The sequence below is a fragment of the Colletes gigas genome, unplaced genomic scaffold (genome assembly GCF_013123115.1).
Source record: "Colletes gigas isolate AHSC1104 unplaced genomic scaffold, ASM1312311v1 Colletes_gigas_Sc00009, whole genome shotgun sequence".
NCBI lineage: Eukaryota > Metazoa > Arthropoda > Insecta > Hymenoptera > Colletidae > Colletes > Colletes gigas.
This window is the reverse complement of record NW_025106638.1, coordinates 5,313,682-5,335,837: the sequence shown is the minus strand read 5'-3', so window position 1 is coordinate 5,335,837 and position 22,156 is coordinate 5,313,682. Positions and strand designations below refer to the sequence as shown.

At 40.6% G+C, this 22,156-nt stretch overlaps 1 protein-coding gene across 6 annotated transcripts in view; it reads right to left on the bottom strand.

The window, feature by feature from the left end:
- The window catches only part of LOC122397267 (cGMP-specific 3',5'-cyclic phosphodiesterase-like), a 100,576-nt gene that overhangs the window by 72,180 nt on the left and 6,240 nt on the right, over positions 1-22,156 (bottom strand). For 4 of the 6 annotated variants that reach the window (XM_043396339.1, XM_043396336.1, XM_043396340.1 and 1 more), the window contains exon 1: positions 1,170-2,936. The exons of 1 other annotated variant lie outside the window; for it this stretch is intronic. In XM_043396339.1, coding sequence (XP_043252274.1) covers positions 1,170-1,379 — 210 coding nt within the window. In that variant the 5' untranslated portion in view covers positions 1,380-2,936. Of the gene's footprint in view, positions 1-1,169; positions 2,937-5,570; positions 5,824-22,156 lie in introns of those variants that run through there. One more of the 6 variants, XM_043396338.1, reaches the window with a different exon arrangement.

The window sequence follows — 22,156 nt, the reverse complement described above, 5'->3', positions numbered from 1 at the left end:
TATAAAGGTACACCCCTGTGGTGGTTTGCTATTGTAAGAGGAAAGAAAAGGATAGAGAGGGGATACGTCCTGGGCCTTCTAGTTGGACCCATCACTAGCAGGCCCTGCCTCAGACGCTGTGACAAATGATGAATGAAAGAGCGTAGGTGGTTGGTCGAATGCTTGTGAGAAAGGTTCAGGTTTGCGTAGCCCTCTGCTGGCGAGCCCCCATCATTTACATATTTGCGACTATCGTTCAAATATCTTACAAACATGGTTTAATTAATGACTTCGTCAGATGTTATTTGTATTAATATATGTATTGGTCGGTTATTTACAGGCAAGCCTCCCTCCCTTCTATTAGAAATTGGTTACTAAATAAAGTACTCAGATTTCCTGTCAACAAACGCTACACTTTATTTCCATTACGGTTCTGGGTTAGGTCTGGGTTAGGTCTGGGTTAGGTCTGGGTTAGCAGGTAAAATAAAAAAAAATATATATATGGATGGTTAAATCTTAGAAATTGGTTATTAAATAAAGTACTCGGATTTCCTTTCTATAAACGCTACACTTTATTTTCATTACGGTTAGAAGAGACATCCTTTCTATATGAGTTTTACAACAGAACTAACCTGCAATCGTACAGAGAAAAACTGAGAGCCGACGAACTGCGGCGTTGGAGACCAATATCTACCCCTGTGTTTATGCGAGGTCCTATCGCATCTTTGTATAAACAGGGAACCGAATCTTACGAGGGAATATCTCTCTCCTTCGGAATAGGAGACCAGTAAATTCGATTAATTTTGTACTTGGTTTTTAGTAGAAAACTATTGTTAATGGGATAGCAATAGGAGATGCACTGTGGTCGAAAGTATAGGCACAGATAACAATAACGAGCAGAAAACTCTATTATAGAAGGTGAAATACATAATGATCTGCTACGTTATGTCTGGACGCGAACTCGCGACGATCTGAAGAACGCACGGCACGGTGCTCGTCTTAAGAATGGTTCGATTAACAATCGACGATCGCCCTAACCGAAAAGGGCGATTGCACGCCGTGTGCAACGCTGAACCGTTAACGGATTCCGTCTCGTGATATACCACGAACGGTTTCCTGTGACAACAAAAACCTAACACCTTCCCCCCGTTAGAACACATATGTATGTACGTGGAGAGTAAAATTCTCACCTCCTGCGACTCGAAAGCCTCTTTAACGTGCTCGGCGATCTTGGCCGCCTTCAGGCTGGTTCCAATGGGCGCGAGCTGCAAGAGACGACGCGCCTGGGCGTCGGTGGCGAGCTCCTGGTAGTAGGACTCGCCGGAGTCCCGTCTGCTGCCCGCGATGCACATAGCTCTACGGAACAGTCCCGCGACGACGGCGCACAGGCCGCACTGCATGCTCGTGGCGCTGCCGCGGCTCGACAGCGACCCACCATTGGTCCGCCGGCGGGTCCGAGTCCCGCGAGAACCACCCTCGCGTCTTTGGGACGCCAGTTTTCTCTTGCTCTTCCTCTCGCGATCTTTCTCTCTTTCTCGCCTCGACGAACCCGCGGCACTATCCCCGGTACCAGCCACCTTCCTCGTTCACCGAAACCACGGGCGACGATATCTCGCTACCTCGGTAGTTCCCATCCCCCGTCGACGCAGCGTTTATCTGCCCCGAGATCCTCGTTCGGTAGCGCTCCCGCTTGTTCGTCGACGATCGATTCGCTTCGCGTACGCGATTCAGGCCAGCGTCGCGTCTCCCGACGGTCCCCCGGTACCGCATATCACCTGCACCGACCAAAGCACGTCGGAAAGAGGTCTAAAGATCTCTTCGGCCAGGAGGGTAGCGGGAGAAGGAAACGACCACGAGAAGGAGGAGCTCCGCACGGCGTGTATCTCCGAACTATCGATTTACGCCAAGCACACCGTCCGATACCGTCGAACGACATCGATGGTGCACCCCCTGGACAGGACACCCGGAGACCACGAGGGCCTCGTCACCGACGGATCGCTTCGTGTAAACGCGTTCGACCGACCCCCAACTACGGTATACGAGTAAACGATACCACGCTTGTATTTTAAAACCAACACGAGGCAACTAATTCGATCGTAAATCTACCAAAAATTTTCAAACATTTCTCTACGAAGTAAACGCTTATCAGAGATGCTGGTCAAGTTCTCGATTATCCGTCCCCTCCCCGATTTCGATGATTTTTAAATGTATCATCGAAATCGGGGAGGAGGCTGGCAATCGACAACTTCGCCACCTTTTTTTTTATTACTGAATTTTTATTTATTAACAAAACCAAATATAACAAACGATCGAATCAGTAATTTTATCTTCTACACACATATATCAAATTTATGTGGTATTATGCAACGAGGTAAAACACTCGATTCAGCAAATAACCGATTTGTCGAACTTTCCTGTTTGTAGAAGGGGGAAAAAATTTGTTCGATTAACGAAAGAAGACACGATTTGTCGTAGCTGAGCAGAGCATTCCATACCAACTGACGAAGCAGAGAAGATAGTAATAACTAGACTGCGGATCTTCATGCAAATTCATATTTTTGTTAATAAAATTATTGAAATTGGAGCTTTGATTAGATATAATAATTCGTACCTTACTTTAAGTATTTCTTATATTCTTGCGTGTTGAGTGCATTCTGTAGTTTTTTGAGAATTAAAATTTCCTATAAATGCATAAACATCCGCAGTCCAGTAATAACGTTAGGAACGAGCTTTCTAGTTTTAAAAACGAAGGATGTAAATATTTAGAAGACTGTGTTGGCAGTAGCTGGTACATATGCAAAAAATATTTCCAAAAAAAATTATACAGTACGTCTGTGGCAATAAATTGCAGTAGCAAAGGTTACCAAGAAGCTTGTTGATTTTTTAATGGTCATATTGTTGACTTTGCTACATTGCAGCTGATGAAAAACCAAGTTCAATGATCTACTATACAATCATCTTCAGATTACCTCGAGCTTGAATAACAATTTATTAAAAAAACATAAATGTAACTTGTTGATATTTTAATGGACATATTGTTTACTTTTCAACATTGCAGCTGATGAAAAACCAAGTTCAATGATCTACTATACAATTGTCTTTAGATTACCTCGAGCTTGAATAACAATTTATTAAAAAAACATAAATGTAACTCATTGTCAGTGGATACTTGTTGATCGAATGAAAACGATAAACACACTTATCCTAAATTCAACCTTTTGTTTATGTTGCAATTATTATTGTCAAATACTGTATAACACATTAGTTCGTTGCATGTGATGAGAAAATTGTTTATTTAATAATGAATCGTTTCTCTAATTCTGAAAAGAGGGATTATTGACGCCTGGTGGCCATGCACCTAACATGTATCGTGTACAGAAGGTTGAATCTTGATTAAGTATGTTTACATCCAATTAGAAAAAAAATGCTACAAATAAAGAAACTCGTCTTCTTAATAACTTGTTATAGATTTCTCAAGGTCAACTAAAACTTGTTTTTTAATCAAGTGTAATGCTACAACGTCAAAAATATATATGCTACTTTTAAAAGTCAAGGTAACTGCAATTTTTTATGGAACAAAAAGTTTTTTGGAAATTTTTATTATTGTAATTTAATACCATGGAAGTATCGAATAACTTTTATTGGAGACATTGTTTCATCAGGTTAGAGTAACTGTCGGAAAAATCGTGGCGACTGGAGCGCCGACTGTTGTCTATTTTAAGGTTAAGAAACTTGGGTTTCATTAATTTTTAATTCGTAACACGAGTTAGAAGGAGACGCTTGAATTGGACTGTGTATTGGAACGCTAGTATATTACATGGACATTTATTAATTTGTGTTATATCTGCTTAAAGCGAGTCATTAATTGCGTTACTATTAATAGCTGAAAGCCAGATATCAGTGACATGTCCTGTCTTAGATCGGTGCATCTATACACTCATACGCCAAAGTATTCGAACGCTGCATTTTCAACACCCAAAAAGAGAAATATGCATATGTAAAATTACAGTTTAAAATATCAAGATAAATCTTATATCTCAAAACTATTCTATTCTGTGGAGCAAATTGTTAATTTATTTATTCAAGAATCCATGTATTTAATTGTATCGAAATTAAATTAACGCTTTGCCAATTGCTCAAACTTTAATTACTAGAATATAGGGATTCGTAACATGAAATATTTGAAATAGTACTCATTTTGTCTCTAGGGAATTAAACATGGCAAAGTTTCTTCAAATATCAAATTACAACTAGCTCCTGGCAAATATAAAAATATTCAGTAACATTTCATTATAATTATATAATTTTATCATCGTTTCTAAAAATTACTTTTGTTTAATGAAATAATTCATAAAATGTAAACAGGGAATTTTGCATGAGACTAGCAACATAAGTGATCTTAAATATGTACATCCTTTGAAAATTAACGTTTATCTAGGTCCACCTATCGTTATCTATAATCTTCGATTGCATACAGTTAGTACAAGCACAGTGTTTATATATGTTTATAAACGTAAAACACGACATGTCACAAAGAGGGATGTTTCTCCGATTGATTAGCAATGTGTTAAGATATATTTACATTTCGTGTAATCAAGATCAGTTAATTCGTCTATGCACGTTCGTAACTACAACGCATAGAGGGCGTTTCTGGGCGAAAAGCGATACGGTTAACAGGTTAACCGTGAGAAAAGATAACGTCTACTTTGTTGTATCGTCCAAGTCCAATTAACGTGATCGCACACGCGTCCCCGAGAGGGTTAGTTATTTCTAGCGTCGATGTACCGACACGTGCTTCGCGTGTCAGTGGAAAAACCTAACCACGATCGCGATTTTTTTCGCCGAGGGGACGCGTCCCGTTGTCGATCTTCTTACCAACGTCGTTAATGGTACGGGGCATCCGATATGTCAGGTAAACAAGCAGTTTCTCCCCCAATCGCCCCCTCCCTCACCGCTCCCCCACCCCCGTTTCGATAAGATAGGAGAGAGCCCGGGCCAAGAATCTCGACCTAGGAAGAGAAATAAAAACGAGCAGGAACAAAGGCCGTTCTCTTTGTTCGCCGCGACCTCGATTTTTAAGCAAGACTTTATTTCAGCTTACGGAGCAGCAATTATAACCGCGTGGCGAGAGCAGCACTCAGAGCGTGTACGCGATGAAAAAAAAAGGACGGATCGCGCACGTATGCTCGGTTTCCACGCTGCCTGTCGTCGAGACACTGTGTACATATTCCTAGCCGCGCACGGAACAGCGAAGGAATTGATGTCGGTGACATTTCAAAGGCCGCACATATCATTCGCGTATTCGAGCAACGTTTCACCGACCACTTCCGTCAACAGTAACAGCCCCAAACGCAGCACGGTCAAGCTGTCGTCGTCTCGATGAAAACACAACTCGTTTCTCCTTGATTCGGGCGCACCGTGTAAACGTATCGTTTCGCTCTGACGTTCATCCGTAAAACGCGAGACGACGAATCGTTCGGAGTTCCTCCTGGTCGAAGGCCGTAACCCAATTCTTGTTCGAGCAACGAACGTCCGTCGAAGACGAGACGAGACGAGACGAGACGAGACGAGAGAAAGCGATATCTCGATACCTTTATCAGGGCGTACAGCGTCTGGCTGTCGTCGCGCGAGAATTCCTAACCAGTACGCGAGAGGAACGACGGGGTAACGCCCGCGCACAGATCTCGTAGCTGGTTCCGCACCGGGACGAGCCTAGGAGCTCCATAACCGCGTGTCACGGGATCGGGATGGCCCCCGGGCCCCGAGGCCCGGTGCCGTGGTGGCCACGAACACGAGGGCGCCTCTCGTAACGGGTTCCTCCGTCGCGCACGTTTTTTTCGGGACGAGACGGACACGACGATGGAAAGAAAGAAAGGAAAAAAAAAAATATCCCCCCCCGATAGAGGAGACGAGGCCGGAGAGCGCAACGTCGCTATCACCGACTATGCACGCCGGCCGGCCGCTATGCATGCACTGAGACACTGGATTCGAGCGACGTTCGAGCTCGGCCGCGCTCGGTCGTCCTCGTCGGCGCTCGGTGCTGCTCGCCGCCTGGCCACGCTTCCCGGTCAGAAGAGTGGCTCTCACTATGCGCCGAGCTCTCGTCGCGAGTGGCCGTCGAACGACGGCGATCGGGTCGACGCTGGTTCCTCCGATATGTTGCTTCTCTTTTACGGAGAGAGGGAACACGTACGCTACGAGAGAAGATCAATAACGGATCCCTCCCTCTTTCCATCGCGCGTACGCGGCCGCGACGTAGCCGCCTCGTATTTACACATGCACATCGCGCGAGGACTTTCTTACTACGCTGCTTCCCTACCCTCGCCGCGACGGGGCTGGGTTGCCCGAAGGGTGCGGGCAGGAAGGATTTCGCGGTCGTAAGACGGCGCGGCGTGTAAAGGATGGCCTCATTTATTGATCCTTTACGGATTTCATTGGAGTGCCGCTGTAGCGATATACCGGCGACGGGAGTGGGGTGGTTGGGTATTGCTCCGAATCTTATTGCTGTTTTAATCCGGAAGGGAAGTTTGTGCACGGACTGTTTGCAGTTTACGCGCGGTTCGAACGTTACGAAGGTAAACGAATGATACGAGTATTAGTTATTACGTACGTGACTGCGGTACCCGATACCGAAAATCGTCCTGCGCTGTCGCTTAAATACTGCTTTCTACTAACATTCGTACGGTCCTCGAACAATGAATAATTTGAAAGTACATACACAAAAAAATATCAAACCATTGGTCTGGATCACCAATGTCGATTGTTGAAAATTTTGTAAGAAGGTTGGTGGAATAAAATCTTGGAACACAATTGTTGCTGTAGTTAGAAAAGAACTCTTACTCTTGTTCTTGCTCTTGCCCTTGCCCTTGCCCTTGCCCTTGCTCCATGGCCTGGAATGAGCACTCACTTGAAACCAAAACTCAATTTATTAATAACAACAAAAGTACTGTTACAATGATATTTAGAGAAGAAAATGTGTATCTCGATTAACATAAAACATTGTATCGATTTAATTGTCCACTTTCTATAAAGATAAACGCTCTTCTTCGTGTTATATTTTCCCAAAAATATTGATCTACTTTTCCTTGAATCTTTCTTTAAACTTTAACCTTTTATATGTATAGCGCATTTAAAGGTTACATTTTAATGTGTGATTGTAACGAGTAATAATTACATACGGTAATTACGATAGTAATTGCAGATTAACAATTACAATTGTAATTATGGTCAGTTGCAGCTATCGATTACGAAATGTAATCTGCAATTGCATCGGAGGTAATCAATTACGTAACCAATTTTAATTGCAACTTATTATAGCCAACTCTGACCAAAAGGTACATTCGATTCAAATGATTCAACATGCGTTGATACTTGAAATAAAAAAATTCACAAGTATATAACTTCAGTATTTGGAGTTTCTTTCATTTAAAAATTTAATTGAAAGTTACGTCGTTATTTCGAATAATGAAATTATTTTTGTCATTTCAAATAACGCTGAGAAAAATAAAAGATTGGAATGACTATTTCTTGTTTTCATTTTATAGTATAACTGATTCTAATATTAAAGTTTCTGGTGTCATTATTAGCTGCTAGATGGCTGTAACTTCGTTATTTTTACGAATTTCGTTAAATAGATTTGCAGACATATTTGCAAGGTTTCGAACTTTAAAAAGATACAAGAAAAACAGAAATCGATTCTGTTGGCTTACTAGAAGATTCCCTTAACGAAGAACAACTTGCCCTTACCCAAGATTCGCTGTATATCCTTCAGCCCTGGGCGGGGAAATTATTATCCATTCATATCGATGAGTGCGCCTGGTTCTGCATTTTTCACCGGTACCAGAGACACCCGGATGAAAAATCGATAAACGTTTCCGGTTTCACGTATACGATCGCGATGGATAACGTATTCGCGCCATTGGAAACGCGAATGTTGAACGTCGAAAACGTTGAAAAATGCGCCACAGACGCGGTACACTGTATTAACCGGCTAAAACGATCCGTTATTAACTTGCTTCATCAATCGGTGTAATCTGATTTCGGAATATTCAGTTACTCCACGAAGAGAATGAGGTATCTCGTCGAACTCGGTAACGTTTTATCGTTGCGTGGACGCTTTAAGAATTTTCAGCGAATGGCGATCGAGCATTTCAATATTTTCCTCATTACGAGAAGACATTTTTCGAAAATATCGAGACGAGTCCCCAATAGTATCTTGTCGATCGAGAGTATCGAGAATTTCGAAAATTTTTTTCTCAAAGTTCTCAAAAGTTCAAAGAGTTTAAGCGAATGTTAACCGGAATATAAGATATAAATGTTAGATATGTAATTAACTATATAATACTTTATTTAGAATTTACATGTGAAAGTGCTAATTTTTCTATATCGCCTGAGGATTGATTGTTTGGCCAGACCAAAATCGTATAATATTCTGCCAAAGTAAAATTTTGATTCTAGACCATTGTAAGCTACATAACCTAAAATTTATTTTAGTACTTATATTTGTGTTTGAGCATCTTCTTCAATAAAGACATTTTTTGAAAATATCTCGAGATCTAATCATTTTTTGACCATGGTACCCTAATCATTTTTTACGTAGAACGAACAAAAGAATCGATCTGTGTAAAAAAAAATATGCATTTCTATTTAAGGAAATGATGCAATTGTTAATTGCACATGCACTGCTGCATCTAAAAAATATTTAAAGGCCTACAGATATAGTGCTCTTCGAACCATTTATCTTTCTCCTTTGGCATTTTTTCGGAAATGCAATAATAACGGAGTTATGACTTGTAACAATTGGACCACCCTGTATACTTTCGATTAATTTCTAAATTATTGATTTGAAATAGAAAATATGCACTTTCGAGGTCTCGTCTCCTCTCGATATTTTTGAGACCTCGCAACCCCTAAAATTTAGACGAATATTTGATTTGTTGGACAGACGGTGACTGAAAAAAACGACGTTTGGAAACAAAATCACCGTTGAATATAAAAATGACGCACAGGAGCGCAAGAATGTAGAAACGTCGCGATGCTATGCGTCAGATTTGCGACTCCAACGTTACGATTACGGCACGCAAGGTGAAAAATGCGCGGTCTTTCCACGCCCGTGGCACGAAGTAGAGAGTTAAACACTCGAACCGCCGAGAAATTCCTATTTTATCGTACTCGAAGACGCGTCTCATCAGTTCCCATAAACGCGCGACCCTGAAAACACACGTAGAAGAGTACGCTCGAACCAAGGTGAGGTTCCCGCTGGGACAATAGAGAAAATAACAGTGTGTTTTCAGCGAACCCATTCCTCCTCCGCCTCCACCGTACGGCGACAATCCCAAAGGGAGAAAATCGGGCTGCATTATCGCGGGATTGCTCTTGCAGCTATAAAAAGACTTGACCCGTATTCTCCGTTACGTTAAACCTAGCCATAGAAACCTAATTTTCGTTTCTTCTGGCGTCTTTCGCGGTCCGTTCCTCGAGACACTTTGCGCGATAGTTGTCACGGTTCTTGAATACGTTTGTAACGAATGCACGCGGGGGCACGGCCTCGTCGATCGATCACTGATGAGTTTAGCTAATAACTCGTGCTCGAGACAAGTTTCGTTCTCCAGCTGACAACACCAAATTTTACTGCTCGCATCGAACACTAATTTTACGACTTTTCATGTTCCCCAAGCCACGTTTCAGCCAAGAAGGACATATTCTAGGTTTTTTTAAAAATAGCGTGTTTCATGTGACAATGATGGAACAATCATCAACGTTAATTTTCTTTGTTTTGCGAATCGAACACTAATTTTACGACTTTTCATGTTCCCCAACCACGTTTCAGCCAAGAAGAACATATTCTAGATATTTAAAAAAATAGCGTGTTTCATGTGACACGAGATTAGTGCTGCATTATCGTTCGACAGGAGACACCAAGTCGTTTTAACAAGGATAAGGATTGGCCACACAAGCCTAACACACGCCTACCTATTGGAGAAGAAAAACCCACCAATGTGCAACACCTGCCAGACTGTTAATTCGATTGAGCATATCACTAACTCTTGCCCGAAATGCCAATGGTAGAGAACATTCTACCAAATTGATGGAAACTCCAGAGAAGTAACCAGGACTGCAGGTTCTTGCTTAAGAGTACTACAATATCTTAAACATATAAACATAGTTCATTTAATTTAACTTAATCTCTGTGTCTAGCGTACCTTATATTTCTATGTTAAATGTATCAAATTTATTCATTTTATATAACCTGATGCTATATCAAACGTTTGTAAGGTATTGTGGTTGCTAATGACCCTAATGGGTTGATGCAACAGTACAAATTAAATAAAAAAAAAATGATGGAACAATCATCAACGTTAATTTTCTTTGTTTTGCGAATCGAACACTAATTTTACGACTTTTCATGTTCCCCAAGCCACGTTTCAGCCAAGAAGAACATATTCTGGATATTAAAAAAAATAGCGTGTTTCATGTGACAATGATGGAACAATCATCGACGTTAATTTTCTTTGTTTTGCGAATCGAACACTAATTTTACGACTTTTCATGTTCCCCAAGCCACGTTTCAGCCAAGAAGAACATATTCTAGATTTTTAAAAAAATAGCGTGTTTCATGTGACAATGATGGAACAATCATCAACGTTAATTTTCTTTGTTTTGCGAATCGAACACTAATTTTACGACTTTTCATGTTCCCCAAGCCACGTTTCAGCGAAGAAGAACATATTCTGGATATTAAAAAAAATAGCGTGTTTCATGTGACAATGATGGAACAATCATCGACGTAAATTTTCTTTGTTTTGCTAATCGAACACTAATTTTACGACTTTTCATGTTCCCCAAGCCACGTTTCAGCCAAGAAGAACATATTCTAGATTTTTAAAAAAATAGCGTGTTTCATGTGACAATGATGGAACAATCATCAACGTTAATTTTCTTTGTTTTGCTTTGTGTACTGTTGGTTTTTCTCTTCTAAAAGAGAAAGTTTTCTTTATGTAACAAAAACCATCGACGCGTATGTTGCGTTTAGAGATACGAGTCAACAGGGTGCAGCTGTGTCCCTTCCTTGACTTGTTTAGACAAAGTATAGGACCGATTGGGTCTGAGGGTACGGGACGAATTCTTCGTCACTGACCTTTCTCATTCTGTATGTTTCTTTCAATGCGTAAAGACGTGCCTTCCAAGTGTTTCCAATAAAGCTTAGTAAAAGTTATATCGTTTAAATTATTTTATTTATTCCACCACCTATTTCCAATATGTACTGATAAAAAAATGATCTTCGCGAAAATTTTCCATGATCGGTTCAGTTTTGCTTGTTACTGTAACAAGAGACTCACGTACTATTTCATACCCTCGTATCGAAGTGCTCCGTTCGCTACCAATCGTGGAGTCGTCGACTGGTTATAAGTTTGCAGAAAATTGCGACGGTTCATCGAATAAAACGGATTGTCGTGCAAATGAAAGTCCGGTGACCGGAACGCGAAGAAACGTCGTTCGTGCTGAACAGTTTCAACCGTGATACGAAAATTTTGTTTAATTGCAGTTCCGTTGGCGTCAGAGAGACTGTTGAGACGCAAATTGATAACAGATTCAAGTGGGGAGGGGGACAATTGATTCGCGAAGAATAAAAATGGAGAAGCAAGGAGGGTGGGTGGGGCAGCGGATAGCTGAGAACCTCTGTCGTTTGGTGAGTTGGCTTTAACGGGGGCGACTGGTTGTCGGTCGTTGACCTCGCAATTGCAACCACCCCGTCTCAATCTCCCTCTACACTCGTACGCGCTATCAAACTATTCTGTCTACCTCTCTTATCCGTCGCGAGTCTCGTCCGGTCACTCGTCGCGAGTCTCTCTTTGTCCCATCGCCCATCTCTCCGCTTTAAACACTGTCGTATCCCGCTAAATGTGGCGCGATATCCTCAAACACAGTGACAGGTGATACTCTCAGATTCTTACCTTCGAGCTACATCTTTCTTGTTTTTATAATGTTAGTAAAGAGTGCTCACAGAAACGTACAATGACTATTCCGATAAGAGATGTTCTACTGGTATTCAGAGATGCTGTCCAATCGAAAGTGGAACAAGTTTACAATTTTTGCGGTAGGAATTACTTTGCTGGATAATGAAGTTACCATCAGCAACGTTTATTTTACATAGTTCTATGGACCAAAAATAAAGATAAAGCTTAACGATGAATTCTGAAAGGACCGACAACGGAAGCCGCCATTGCAACATTTCTCGCGTTGAAACTCGTTTCCTTTTCGGTGAAAATCTATACTTGGTACGTATCGTAAAGTATTTATCGGCCGATCCTTTTGCAGAACGAGTTTACCGGCTCCTATGCCCCCGACGAACACGAGCGTAACCTTTCCGACGAACCGGACGACAGGTAGCTCGGACTCGGGTCGTCGAGCAACGGCACTCCGGTTCCTTCGAAGCGTCGAAACAATTTACCGTGACTGGACGTCGTTTGCATAATTCCGTGTCGCCGGCGATCCAACTTCCCCGACGGAGAATGGACCGGAACGAAAATCGCGGTGGTTCCAGGGTGTTGTCGCGACGAACTCGGAGTAAAACTCCGGGTCCTCGTCGAAACTCTGCGGGAGTTGATTAAACCATGCGTCATTCGAACATCGTATAATGTTATTAACAGTTTGGAACAAGTTTGCGCGGAGGCAAAGTAAAAATCCGTAGCAGAGGAAACGACGTGGAACCCGCGGCGAGACCGCCGTCGCGGCGGACGATACACCGACAGTAGGAGTGGTCCGCCATGAACGGCCGTGCTGGGCGACCGGGGGAGAGAAGGTGTGTACCTGGGACGGATGCGCGCGCATCTCACGCTCCCAGACTGCCCCTGGATCCATCGAGCCCGCTACACAGGGGCTGTGCGCCCGTCGACGCGTACACGCCAATGATTTCGTACTCTTCCACGCTTTCGCGCATTTCGCGCCCCTGAACCCGGTCTCCGGCATTACGTAGAATGTATTTATGTTTATCGTGTAACGATTAACGAGAGACGCCCCGTGTGACGGTGCCACTGCGCATGACACGGAAATCGTTGAACGATATCGCTGACGCGACGCGCCCGTAAAGATCAACCCCGATCGTCGCACGATATTTTCCAACGTGATGCTGACGCGACGTTGCACGAACGCTCTCGTTGACGTTACGCGACGAATCCTCGAGTGTATCTCTTCTCCGACTGTCTATGCTCGTTTCTAGGCTTTGCAAAAGATTCACTCTGTACGGACGTTCGACGAGAGATATGGACCGTTTATTTTGAAAGCGGTGTAAGTCCATTTTCTCTTGTTTCGAAAAAATTAAAGGTTAACATATCCGTTGATTAGAAAATTTAGGCAAATTATACGAAGTCTGGCAATGTTTCTACTGTTTTATCAATATGTAATTTGGTTATATAAATTTGTTTTAGGGCTGCAAATGGACTGTCAAATATTTGAGGGTGAATTTCTACTCTTTACAGTGAATTTGGGAAGCAAAAAAATATTATCTGATACGTAGATATACAGGATGTTTCACCCATGGGGAAAATTTTATTAGGGGGTTCTAGAGGCAAAAATAAGACGAAAATCAAGAATACCAATTTGTCGATGGAGGCTTCGTTAGAAAGTTATTAACGTTTAAAGTTGCGCCTGTAGAACGGCAATCGGCGAACAGCTGCGCGCTATAGTGGAACTTTGAACGTTAATAACTTTTTAACGAAGCCTCGATCAACAAATTGGTATTCTTCATTTTCGTCTTATTTTGGTCTCTAGAATCCCCCATTAAAATTTTTCCCAGAGGTGGCCGGACACCCTGTATATTAAGTTTCAGTCTTTCTAGTGTTAAACTCGTTGGTATGCGTGAAAAAGTGCTTCGAACGATATCACACTTTGAAACATTTTTAAAGTTTTGATTTTCTTAGTTTCTCATTTCTGACAAGTTATTTTATTTTTTTTAAAGGGAATAAAGAAATTGATTTTTAAAGAGAAACTAAGAGTTTTATTTAAAGAACCTAATGTTTAAAAACTACAGCTATTTTATGCAGAAGAAATTTTGCGTCTGAACTGTAAAAAATCGCCCGTCACACGGTAAGACTTTGGCGGCAAAGATGCGTTAATAAAATCGTTTTCGCGGCGCGGATTTCGCATTCCTAGCGTCCGTGGCGTCGTCGCCTCGCGGCGCTATAAATCGTCGCTGCCTTCTAATAGAAATCCGCCGGAATGCGACCGCCTGAGAGACGATCTAATCGTAAGAAGCGCGTTTACGCGGCCGCGCGAGAATTCTTCTCGGAATGCGTGAAACCGTTTTCTGGATAATTTAGTTGATGGCGGCTGCGCCCCGAGGAACGATCCGTGGGGTCCTCGGAGGCCCCGAGGTCGGTCCTGCCTGTTAGTAAATATTACTTAACATTATTACCTGTCGGGTGACGTCACCGTGAACGGTCAAACGAACAACGAGGACATACACGCTGGTTGCGTGTCGAGTCGCAGTGCCCTTCCGAACGTACCATTGACAAGTAGCTTCTAATTGTAAGAAATTACCGGTGAACAGACGAACCGTAATCAGTTCATCGAGAAAATTTACCCGCTAGTTGCGTTTAAGGAATGAGCCTTGAAGATTCGGTGATATTTAAAATTTCTATTTTTTTTGGTAAAAAGAGATAACAATTTCGGATCCTGGCCATCGAATTGGGGCCACTGAATATTTTCATCACTTTCGATACTTTTGAATAATTTATCGAGCACATAAAACACACAAAATTCATGTTAATAGCGTGAGTTACCTCTTTTTGTTTCGTGACTGCTAAACCAGGAGACATTAATTATTGAAAAAACTTTCTTATGTTACTTCGAAATATGATAAAAATTACTGTAATATTTATTTCTTAATATTCTTCCATATTCTGAACGATAAATAAAACTGTATACAAAACTTGTGGTCGTTGGTTCATTTGTGCTCCTCACTGTACGTATATTCGTTATTTTGCCGATTATCTGGAACGTTTGGCTAAACTTTTCGACTATGTTCGTATAAGAAAAATTGTATTTAAACCGACGCGGGACAGAACGTGTTAATTTTGCACGTGGGGAAACGTGTTCGCGTCCGCCTTTCTCCCGGCGAGCAGAAATTGCAATAAAATATTGATAAAGTTCGTGTTCGATCGGCAGGAGGCAATACGCGAACGGTTACTTTCACGTGAACGGGTATCGACGAAAAAGGTCGTTATGAATTTGATCGAGGTGTAAATTAAAAGGTGTTGCTGTAAATTGCTAATATTGATTATTTTTTTTAATTAACGTACGACGCTCTCGCTCTGTTTACGATGTCGTGCATGAAATTGAAAGCGTACGGGATACATAAAGCTGATACGAGGAGTACCTGCGCGTAATAAGAGTACTGCAATAATCTCTTGTTCTTTTTGCCAGACGATTTCGTACGTCTTCGGTGGAATGTATCGTGTGCTGTGCAAGCTGACTCAGAATTACACGTGAGCACGAACTTTATGGGTTAACAATAAAACAAGAACAGTTAAACGCACTTTTAGTGTTTCTTTTTTTTTAAATTGATGTTTGCTTATCGTCAGCGAGATGGTTTATTCCAGACGGAACACCCTGTATATTTAAAGCAGAAGGAGCGTGGTGGATAGAGCAACACGACGACGACGCAGATCGACGACACAAGTGGCACCCTCGTGATTCTCACCCTTCGCGCTATCTCCTCCTCTTTAATTCGCTCGCTCGCTCGTTTTCACCCTATCCGTCTCTATTTTTCTCCCTGAAACTCCATGAATTCCTGCGTATACCGACCATATAGCACCCCCGCGGTGTCTTTACGGGGTTACGTGCGGGAAAGTCTAAAAACGCATTAGCGGCAAATGGTATCGTCGCATAAACTCGTTTCGAACAGCCGCGTAAAACGCGTCGGTGTTACGAGTCGTGAGTGGTCGCGGGAAACGAACGTGTTTTGTCGATTCTTGACCAAATAGAAGGTAATTTTTTACGACTGGCGCGAACCACGCGAGAAAATAGCTCGAATTCTCTGTTAATATCCGTTCGAAGTGTATCGTAAAATGTGGCCGTAAATCCGGAGACTAATGCGGACTGTAAAAATAACGAAACAAAAAGGAGTCTGTACAAACGTTAAGCCGATCCGTCTCTGGTTTCAGGTGTTCGTTTAACCTAACCCAAACCATTGTTACGTGTTGGAATCCGGATGAAAAATTCGTAGGTCGTTTATTCAACAACGATATTGTGGGATCATCGTCACCCGTAGTTGCCACCAGAGGGATCGATCTCTCGCGAGCGCTCGACCGACCTTCCATTCCCATTTTCTAGTTCTTTTCAACAGAATCTCGCGATGCAATAGTTTTCGATAAGGAAGGAGAGTTGTGCAGATAATTACTTTCTTCTTTGGAATGACAAAATTAAATGTGAAGAACCCTGTACAGATCTTATGAAAAATAGCCCCCGGTTAAATTAGCTGAACTTTTGATATGAATTTTTTTCTGAGCTAGAGCCCATCGATAACTACAAAACAGTATTAGACAACTTTTCTATAGAGCGTCAAACAAAATTATTAAAAATAGAAAAGGAGTTTTTAAGAAAAATCGACAAGAGAGTAGGTGCCTCAATTTTTCAGCAAAAAAAATTTTCAAATCATTCTGGAAAAATTATTTTCAGTTGCAGGGGTTAATTACAATCATTTTTGGTCAACAGACGAACCCCCAAAATCCTACCCATTTTGGAGAAAAAAATTCCAGAAGGTGCTTCAATTTTTCGACGCAATTGAAAAGTTTCAAATCACTCTGGAAAAATTATTTTTGGTTGCAGGGGTCAATTACAATCACTTTTGGTGAACAGACAAACCCCCGAAATCTTACCCACTTTCGAGAATAAAATTCATCACCGAAAATATAATCTGAGGCCAAAAATGAAATGGTCCCCCGAAATTTCATGCAAATATTTGAAACATCATAACTCCTGAACGGATTGACGGATTTTAATGTTTCAAAAGGCAAACTACGCGTATTTTGATGGAGAATGTGTGGAAATTCCACAAATATTCGAAAAGTTACTCCTTAACCCCGTAAAGTAAGAAGAACCCCATAAGAATGGTCCAATTTCCAAACGACCATAACTCCTACAACAGTGAACATATTTCATTGAAATTTTTTTCTGAGATAGAGCCCATGGATAGCTACAAAACAGTATTAGACAACTTTTCTGTAGAGCGTCAAAACAAAATTATTAAAAATCAATAAAGAATTTTTAAGGAAAATCGACAAGGGGTGCCCAAATCTTTCGGCAAAATTGAAAAGTTTCAAATCACGCAGAAAAAATTATTTTAATTGCAGGGGTCAATTACAATCATTTTTGGTCATTAGACATATCCCCGAAATCCTGCACATTTTTGAGAAAAAAATTCAGTACGGGCGGAACTTTAAACGTTAATAACTTTTTAACGAACCCTCCATCAACAAATTTGTATTATTGATTTTCGTCTTATTTTGGCCTCTAGAATCTCCCATTAAAATTTTTCCCAGGGGTGGCCGAACCCTCTGTATTGACGTCGTGTTGCAATAAAGTTAAATTTGAAACATCACCTTCTCTGTTTAGAAAGTCTTTCAAATACTTCAGTGATCTCTCGGTTTAGCTGTATTTTGAATATTATTTTCAGCAGGTACGAATAAAAGGGATCCCGCACAGATCTTATGGAAAATGGCCCCCGGTTAAATTAGCTGAACTTTTGATATGATGTAGTTCATTATGTCTTGATGAAAAGTTCTAATGGACCCAAACTCGTAAATTGAACAGTTTTCGAGTTACAAGGGATCAAAAGTCAATAATAGTGCGCCTTATTCTAGACTACCACGTTTGAGCATATCTGAGTGTGAGAAGCACTGATGTACACTGTCCATTTATTTGACCCCTTAAAACTCAATAGTAGCACTGTGGGCCCTTAAATATTACCCCTTGACCCCCTGATCCTCTGACTTCCCTTCAGGAGTCAAAATAAAAAAACGCTAAAAAGGTAAAAAGTGGTTCTCTTTTTCAATTTACAAACATGAAGCACCGTCGACATTAGCATTACCCAATGTGCACCACGAAGAGGTTGCCCGATCGGATTTTGCACGCCATGTGGCCCTGAAAAGGACCGTTTTTATAGTTCTCTCTATTCGGCCATAAGAATCTCAACATTCATATCGTCTTGATGCCCTCTATTAGCGGCATCTCTGGTCGTATTCAGAAGATTGCCATCCGAATATTTGGCATGCCTTTGATGACATGCAAATCCTAAAAACCTTAAAACACTTGCGATATGTGCGCATGTACCCAATGTTTTGGCACCAGATTGACAGGTGCAGTAGTAACCATTTATTTCTTCCTCTTCTAGTTCCAGTTAATTCTCGGGAATGTGAGAAATAAGAACATGATGTTTGGTACGATTCCGAAATTGTAAATAAACTTTTAGTCTTCTAAGGCTGTTATCTACCAACGAGGTGTCAATCTGTAATTCATCGTCATCATCTTTTTGCAGCAGAGGGTCAGGGTGTCAAGGGGTAATATTTAAGGGCCCACAGTACTACTATTGAGTTTTAAGGGGTCAAATAAATGAACAGTGTACAACAGTGCTTCTCACACTCTTATATGCTCAAACGTGGTAGTCTAGAATAAGGCGCACTATTATTGACGTTTGATCCCCCATATCTCGGAAACTGTCCAATTTTACGAACTTGGGTCCATTGGAACTTTTCATCAAGACATCATGAATTACATCGTATCAAAAGTTTAGCTGATTCAACCGGGGGCCATTTTCCATAAGATCTGTGCAGGGTCCTTTGTGTATCTCTTGTTCCCCAGGACATATCTCGATGTAAACTCTTCCTTAACGAAGATTCCTATGAACGAGTCTATGGAGAGGACAATGAATTTTATCGACGGGGAACCTATTTTCGAAACAAAAGTAGTCCAGGTTCTCCAGTGGAAGTCTCGTTTAAGACATCTTCGGAACGGTTCGGGGATGGAAGGATGGCAGTTTCCCATTTCCTCCGTCCCATGATTTGCCATCAGGGGCGCCATCTTGAAAGCACTTTAAACCAATTTATATTAGCTTCGTTTTTAATCATCCGACTGAGCGTTCGGACCGTCCGGTCCACGAAAAGAAGAAACGACGCTCTTAAGAGTCGCTCGGAAAGGAATTAAAGACAAAGTCCATCGATCGTAAAAATATTCTTACTATTAGAAACATATTCGCCAACATCCCTTTGCGCGACAATCAATTTTCTAAATACTCGTTTACAAAATTACTGCAAATTAAAATTAAAACATTTGGTAACCGAGTAACCTTTTCGTTAGTTTTTGTAGGTTTCCACTACCACGTAACACGCTCTTTTAATTTCTGAAAACAAAGGCAATTTTCAAGAATTTTTTGCAGGTAATTTCGAAACTTTTTTTGACAAATGTTGAATGCTTTCAGAAGTACATTTCTTAAATTACTTCTTGTAAAAATATGGTCTAAAAATATCAATTATTATAGACGTAATAGAAATCGACACGAGAGGCCTCTAAAAATTTGTTGGAAACGGGCGGACGTGTAATTTTTCACTAAAAATTCTAAAACAAGACATCATGTAGTTTCAGTTGCATGTAGGGATTTTTAAAAATAACAATTTATTATAAAATGGTGGAACTTTGAAGAAAAGATCTCGAATACCTGTGAAAAAAAGTTTCTGTCAACTCCACTTAGGAACTAATTATTCGATCGAATATTCCGTACATGCAACTGAAGAGAATAGTATTAGGAATCGCCATACAAAATTTTGAGTAAATCGAATACAAATTGACTGAGTTATTAAAATAAAATACAAAAAATTTCCTTTTTTCAATTCGTCACAGTGGTTTCCCCCCTTTTGAGAGAATTTGTACATTTCACAGACTGTTTCAATACATTTAGTACATAACGTAAGGTAAACCTGTGTGTGTGACTCGGATTTAAAAAATTTGTATTCTAAAAGCCACGTTATTATTTTTGTAAATAGCAGAAAACGACTTTAAAAGTAATTTTAATACGTTTCGAGAGAGATGCGTTAATTTTCCTTTCCCGAATACGTACTACTAATTATTACGTTGCTCACGGGCCAAACACGCGTATATATTTAAGTCGAATTCGTGGTACGCTATTTCGTGGCAAGGTAAACTGAGACAATTGCGTTTTGCAAGTAAATTTAGTCAATGATCAGGGAAACGCACCGAATCCCTTTGATCTTGGCATTGACAAACAAACCAGCCTTGTCAACAAACATTCCCAAGATTTCATTGTGCGAGCTCTTGAGCACGCAAACAATAAACGGGCTATAATCCAAGCTGCATTAAGCTCAGAGATAGCCAATAAGGCCTGGAAAATTAATTTGCCGCAGATGAAACCTGGTCAATTGTCGAATAACTAGACCATTCTCGTTCGAGAACCTTTTAATGCGATTTCACGGATAGTTTCGAACGCTCCGGCAAAATCCTATAACGAATATGCAATATCGAAACCTTGATGTCCCGTTTCGTGATAAACATCGGTTATGATATAATTTCATTGCGGATGAATCCGGTTTCGACTGTCGTGTACACGGAAAATTCTGTTTGGATAAAACCGTCGACAAACACCGATGAGCTTTATTCGCTCACTTTTGTGCACGAAAGTTCACGTAAACGTGCAACAACAGAGTACTGTTTACATGCATGCATAACGTTTTTTTAAGCCTCGGCTTTGAAAGGTTCGAACGAAAAAAAAAATTGACGTAACAATATGCCTCGAAATTTCTTTGTCGACTTCGCCGCGGCAAGCAAAACACGCCACGTACCTGAAAAACTGTTTTCGGTTTTCGGTTCTCGCTATTGTTTCCTTTCGAAATCACGTAACGATATAGACAAACGTTCGTGTATTAATTTGTTTTCGTAAAAATAAGGGAGAAAGATGGCGAACGATTCTGAATAAGACACTGTCTACGACAATATTTTAACACGTTTACTGCCAGATCAAAACCGTATAATATTTTGCCAGAGCACAATTTTGATTTTAAACCATTGTAAACTACATAACCTAGAATTTGTTTCGGTGCTTATTTTTGTAACCTTGTTAAAATTCATAAATTCTATCCAAATTTATTTTTCTCAACGTCTTAGGTTGAGAATGAATTTTTTTAGTATCGTAGTGGTAAATTCTCTCACTCATATGGCAGTCAAAGTGTTAATTACGATTAACGTAACGATGGAAGAAACATAGACGAGCAGGTTAATACACGAAGGGTGAATTTATCGGAGAAATGATGCAACGAAGCGAAGATGATGTACAGCTACCAGTGCAAGCTGTGTAAACAAAAAAGTGCAAGGAGGTATTTTATTGATCGACACAATGAAAAATAAAGAGGGCGGAAGAGCGTGCGAGCCAACAGCAAAGATAGAAAAAACGTGATCTCGAATGTTAGATAACTTGACTGTTTAAAAGTTTATTATTGCAAACACGTTCAACGTCGATCTTAATATTTCCAATAATGTTGTACACAAATTAGGAATAAATTTTACGATAATTTTCGTTGTATATTCGCAACAGTTCGGTATGTTCTTTATTCAAATAGAAATAAATAATATGACGTTATTTTTAACCGATAAATATTACTTATCTTAAACGAACTCGCATTAACTACTAGAACAAAATTTATCGAACGACTAAACACTGTCAAAGTCTTCCAAGTTATTTAATTTTCAGTGTATCTTGTTAGATAAATGAATTAAACTTCTTTTAGAATTATAATTATCTTAAAGTGAGAATAAGAATCGGAGGTAAGAAAAGGGATCGCCATTGTTTGACACAAATTATAGTGGATATTGTTTTATGTGTATAATATACTGTGGTGTTGACTCCCATGCTCGCCACCAGAGGGATAGCGCTCTCACAAGCGCTCGATCGACTCCTCGGTTGCTATACAGGGTGTTCGACCACCCTAGGAGAAATTTTAATGGGAGATTTTAGAGGCCAAAATAAGACGATAGTCAAGAATATCAATTTCCTGACTGAGGCTTTGTTAAAAAGTTATTAACGATTAAATTGAAAAATTTCAAATCAGTTTGGAAAAATTATTTTCGATTGAAGGGGTTAATTACAATCATTTTTGGTGAATAGACATACCCC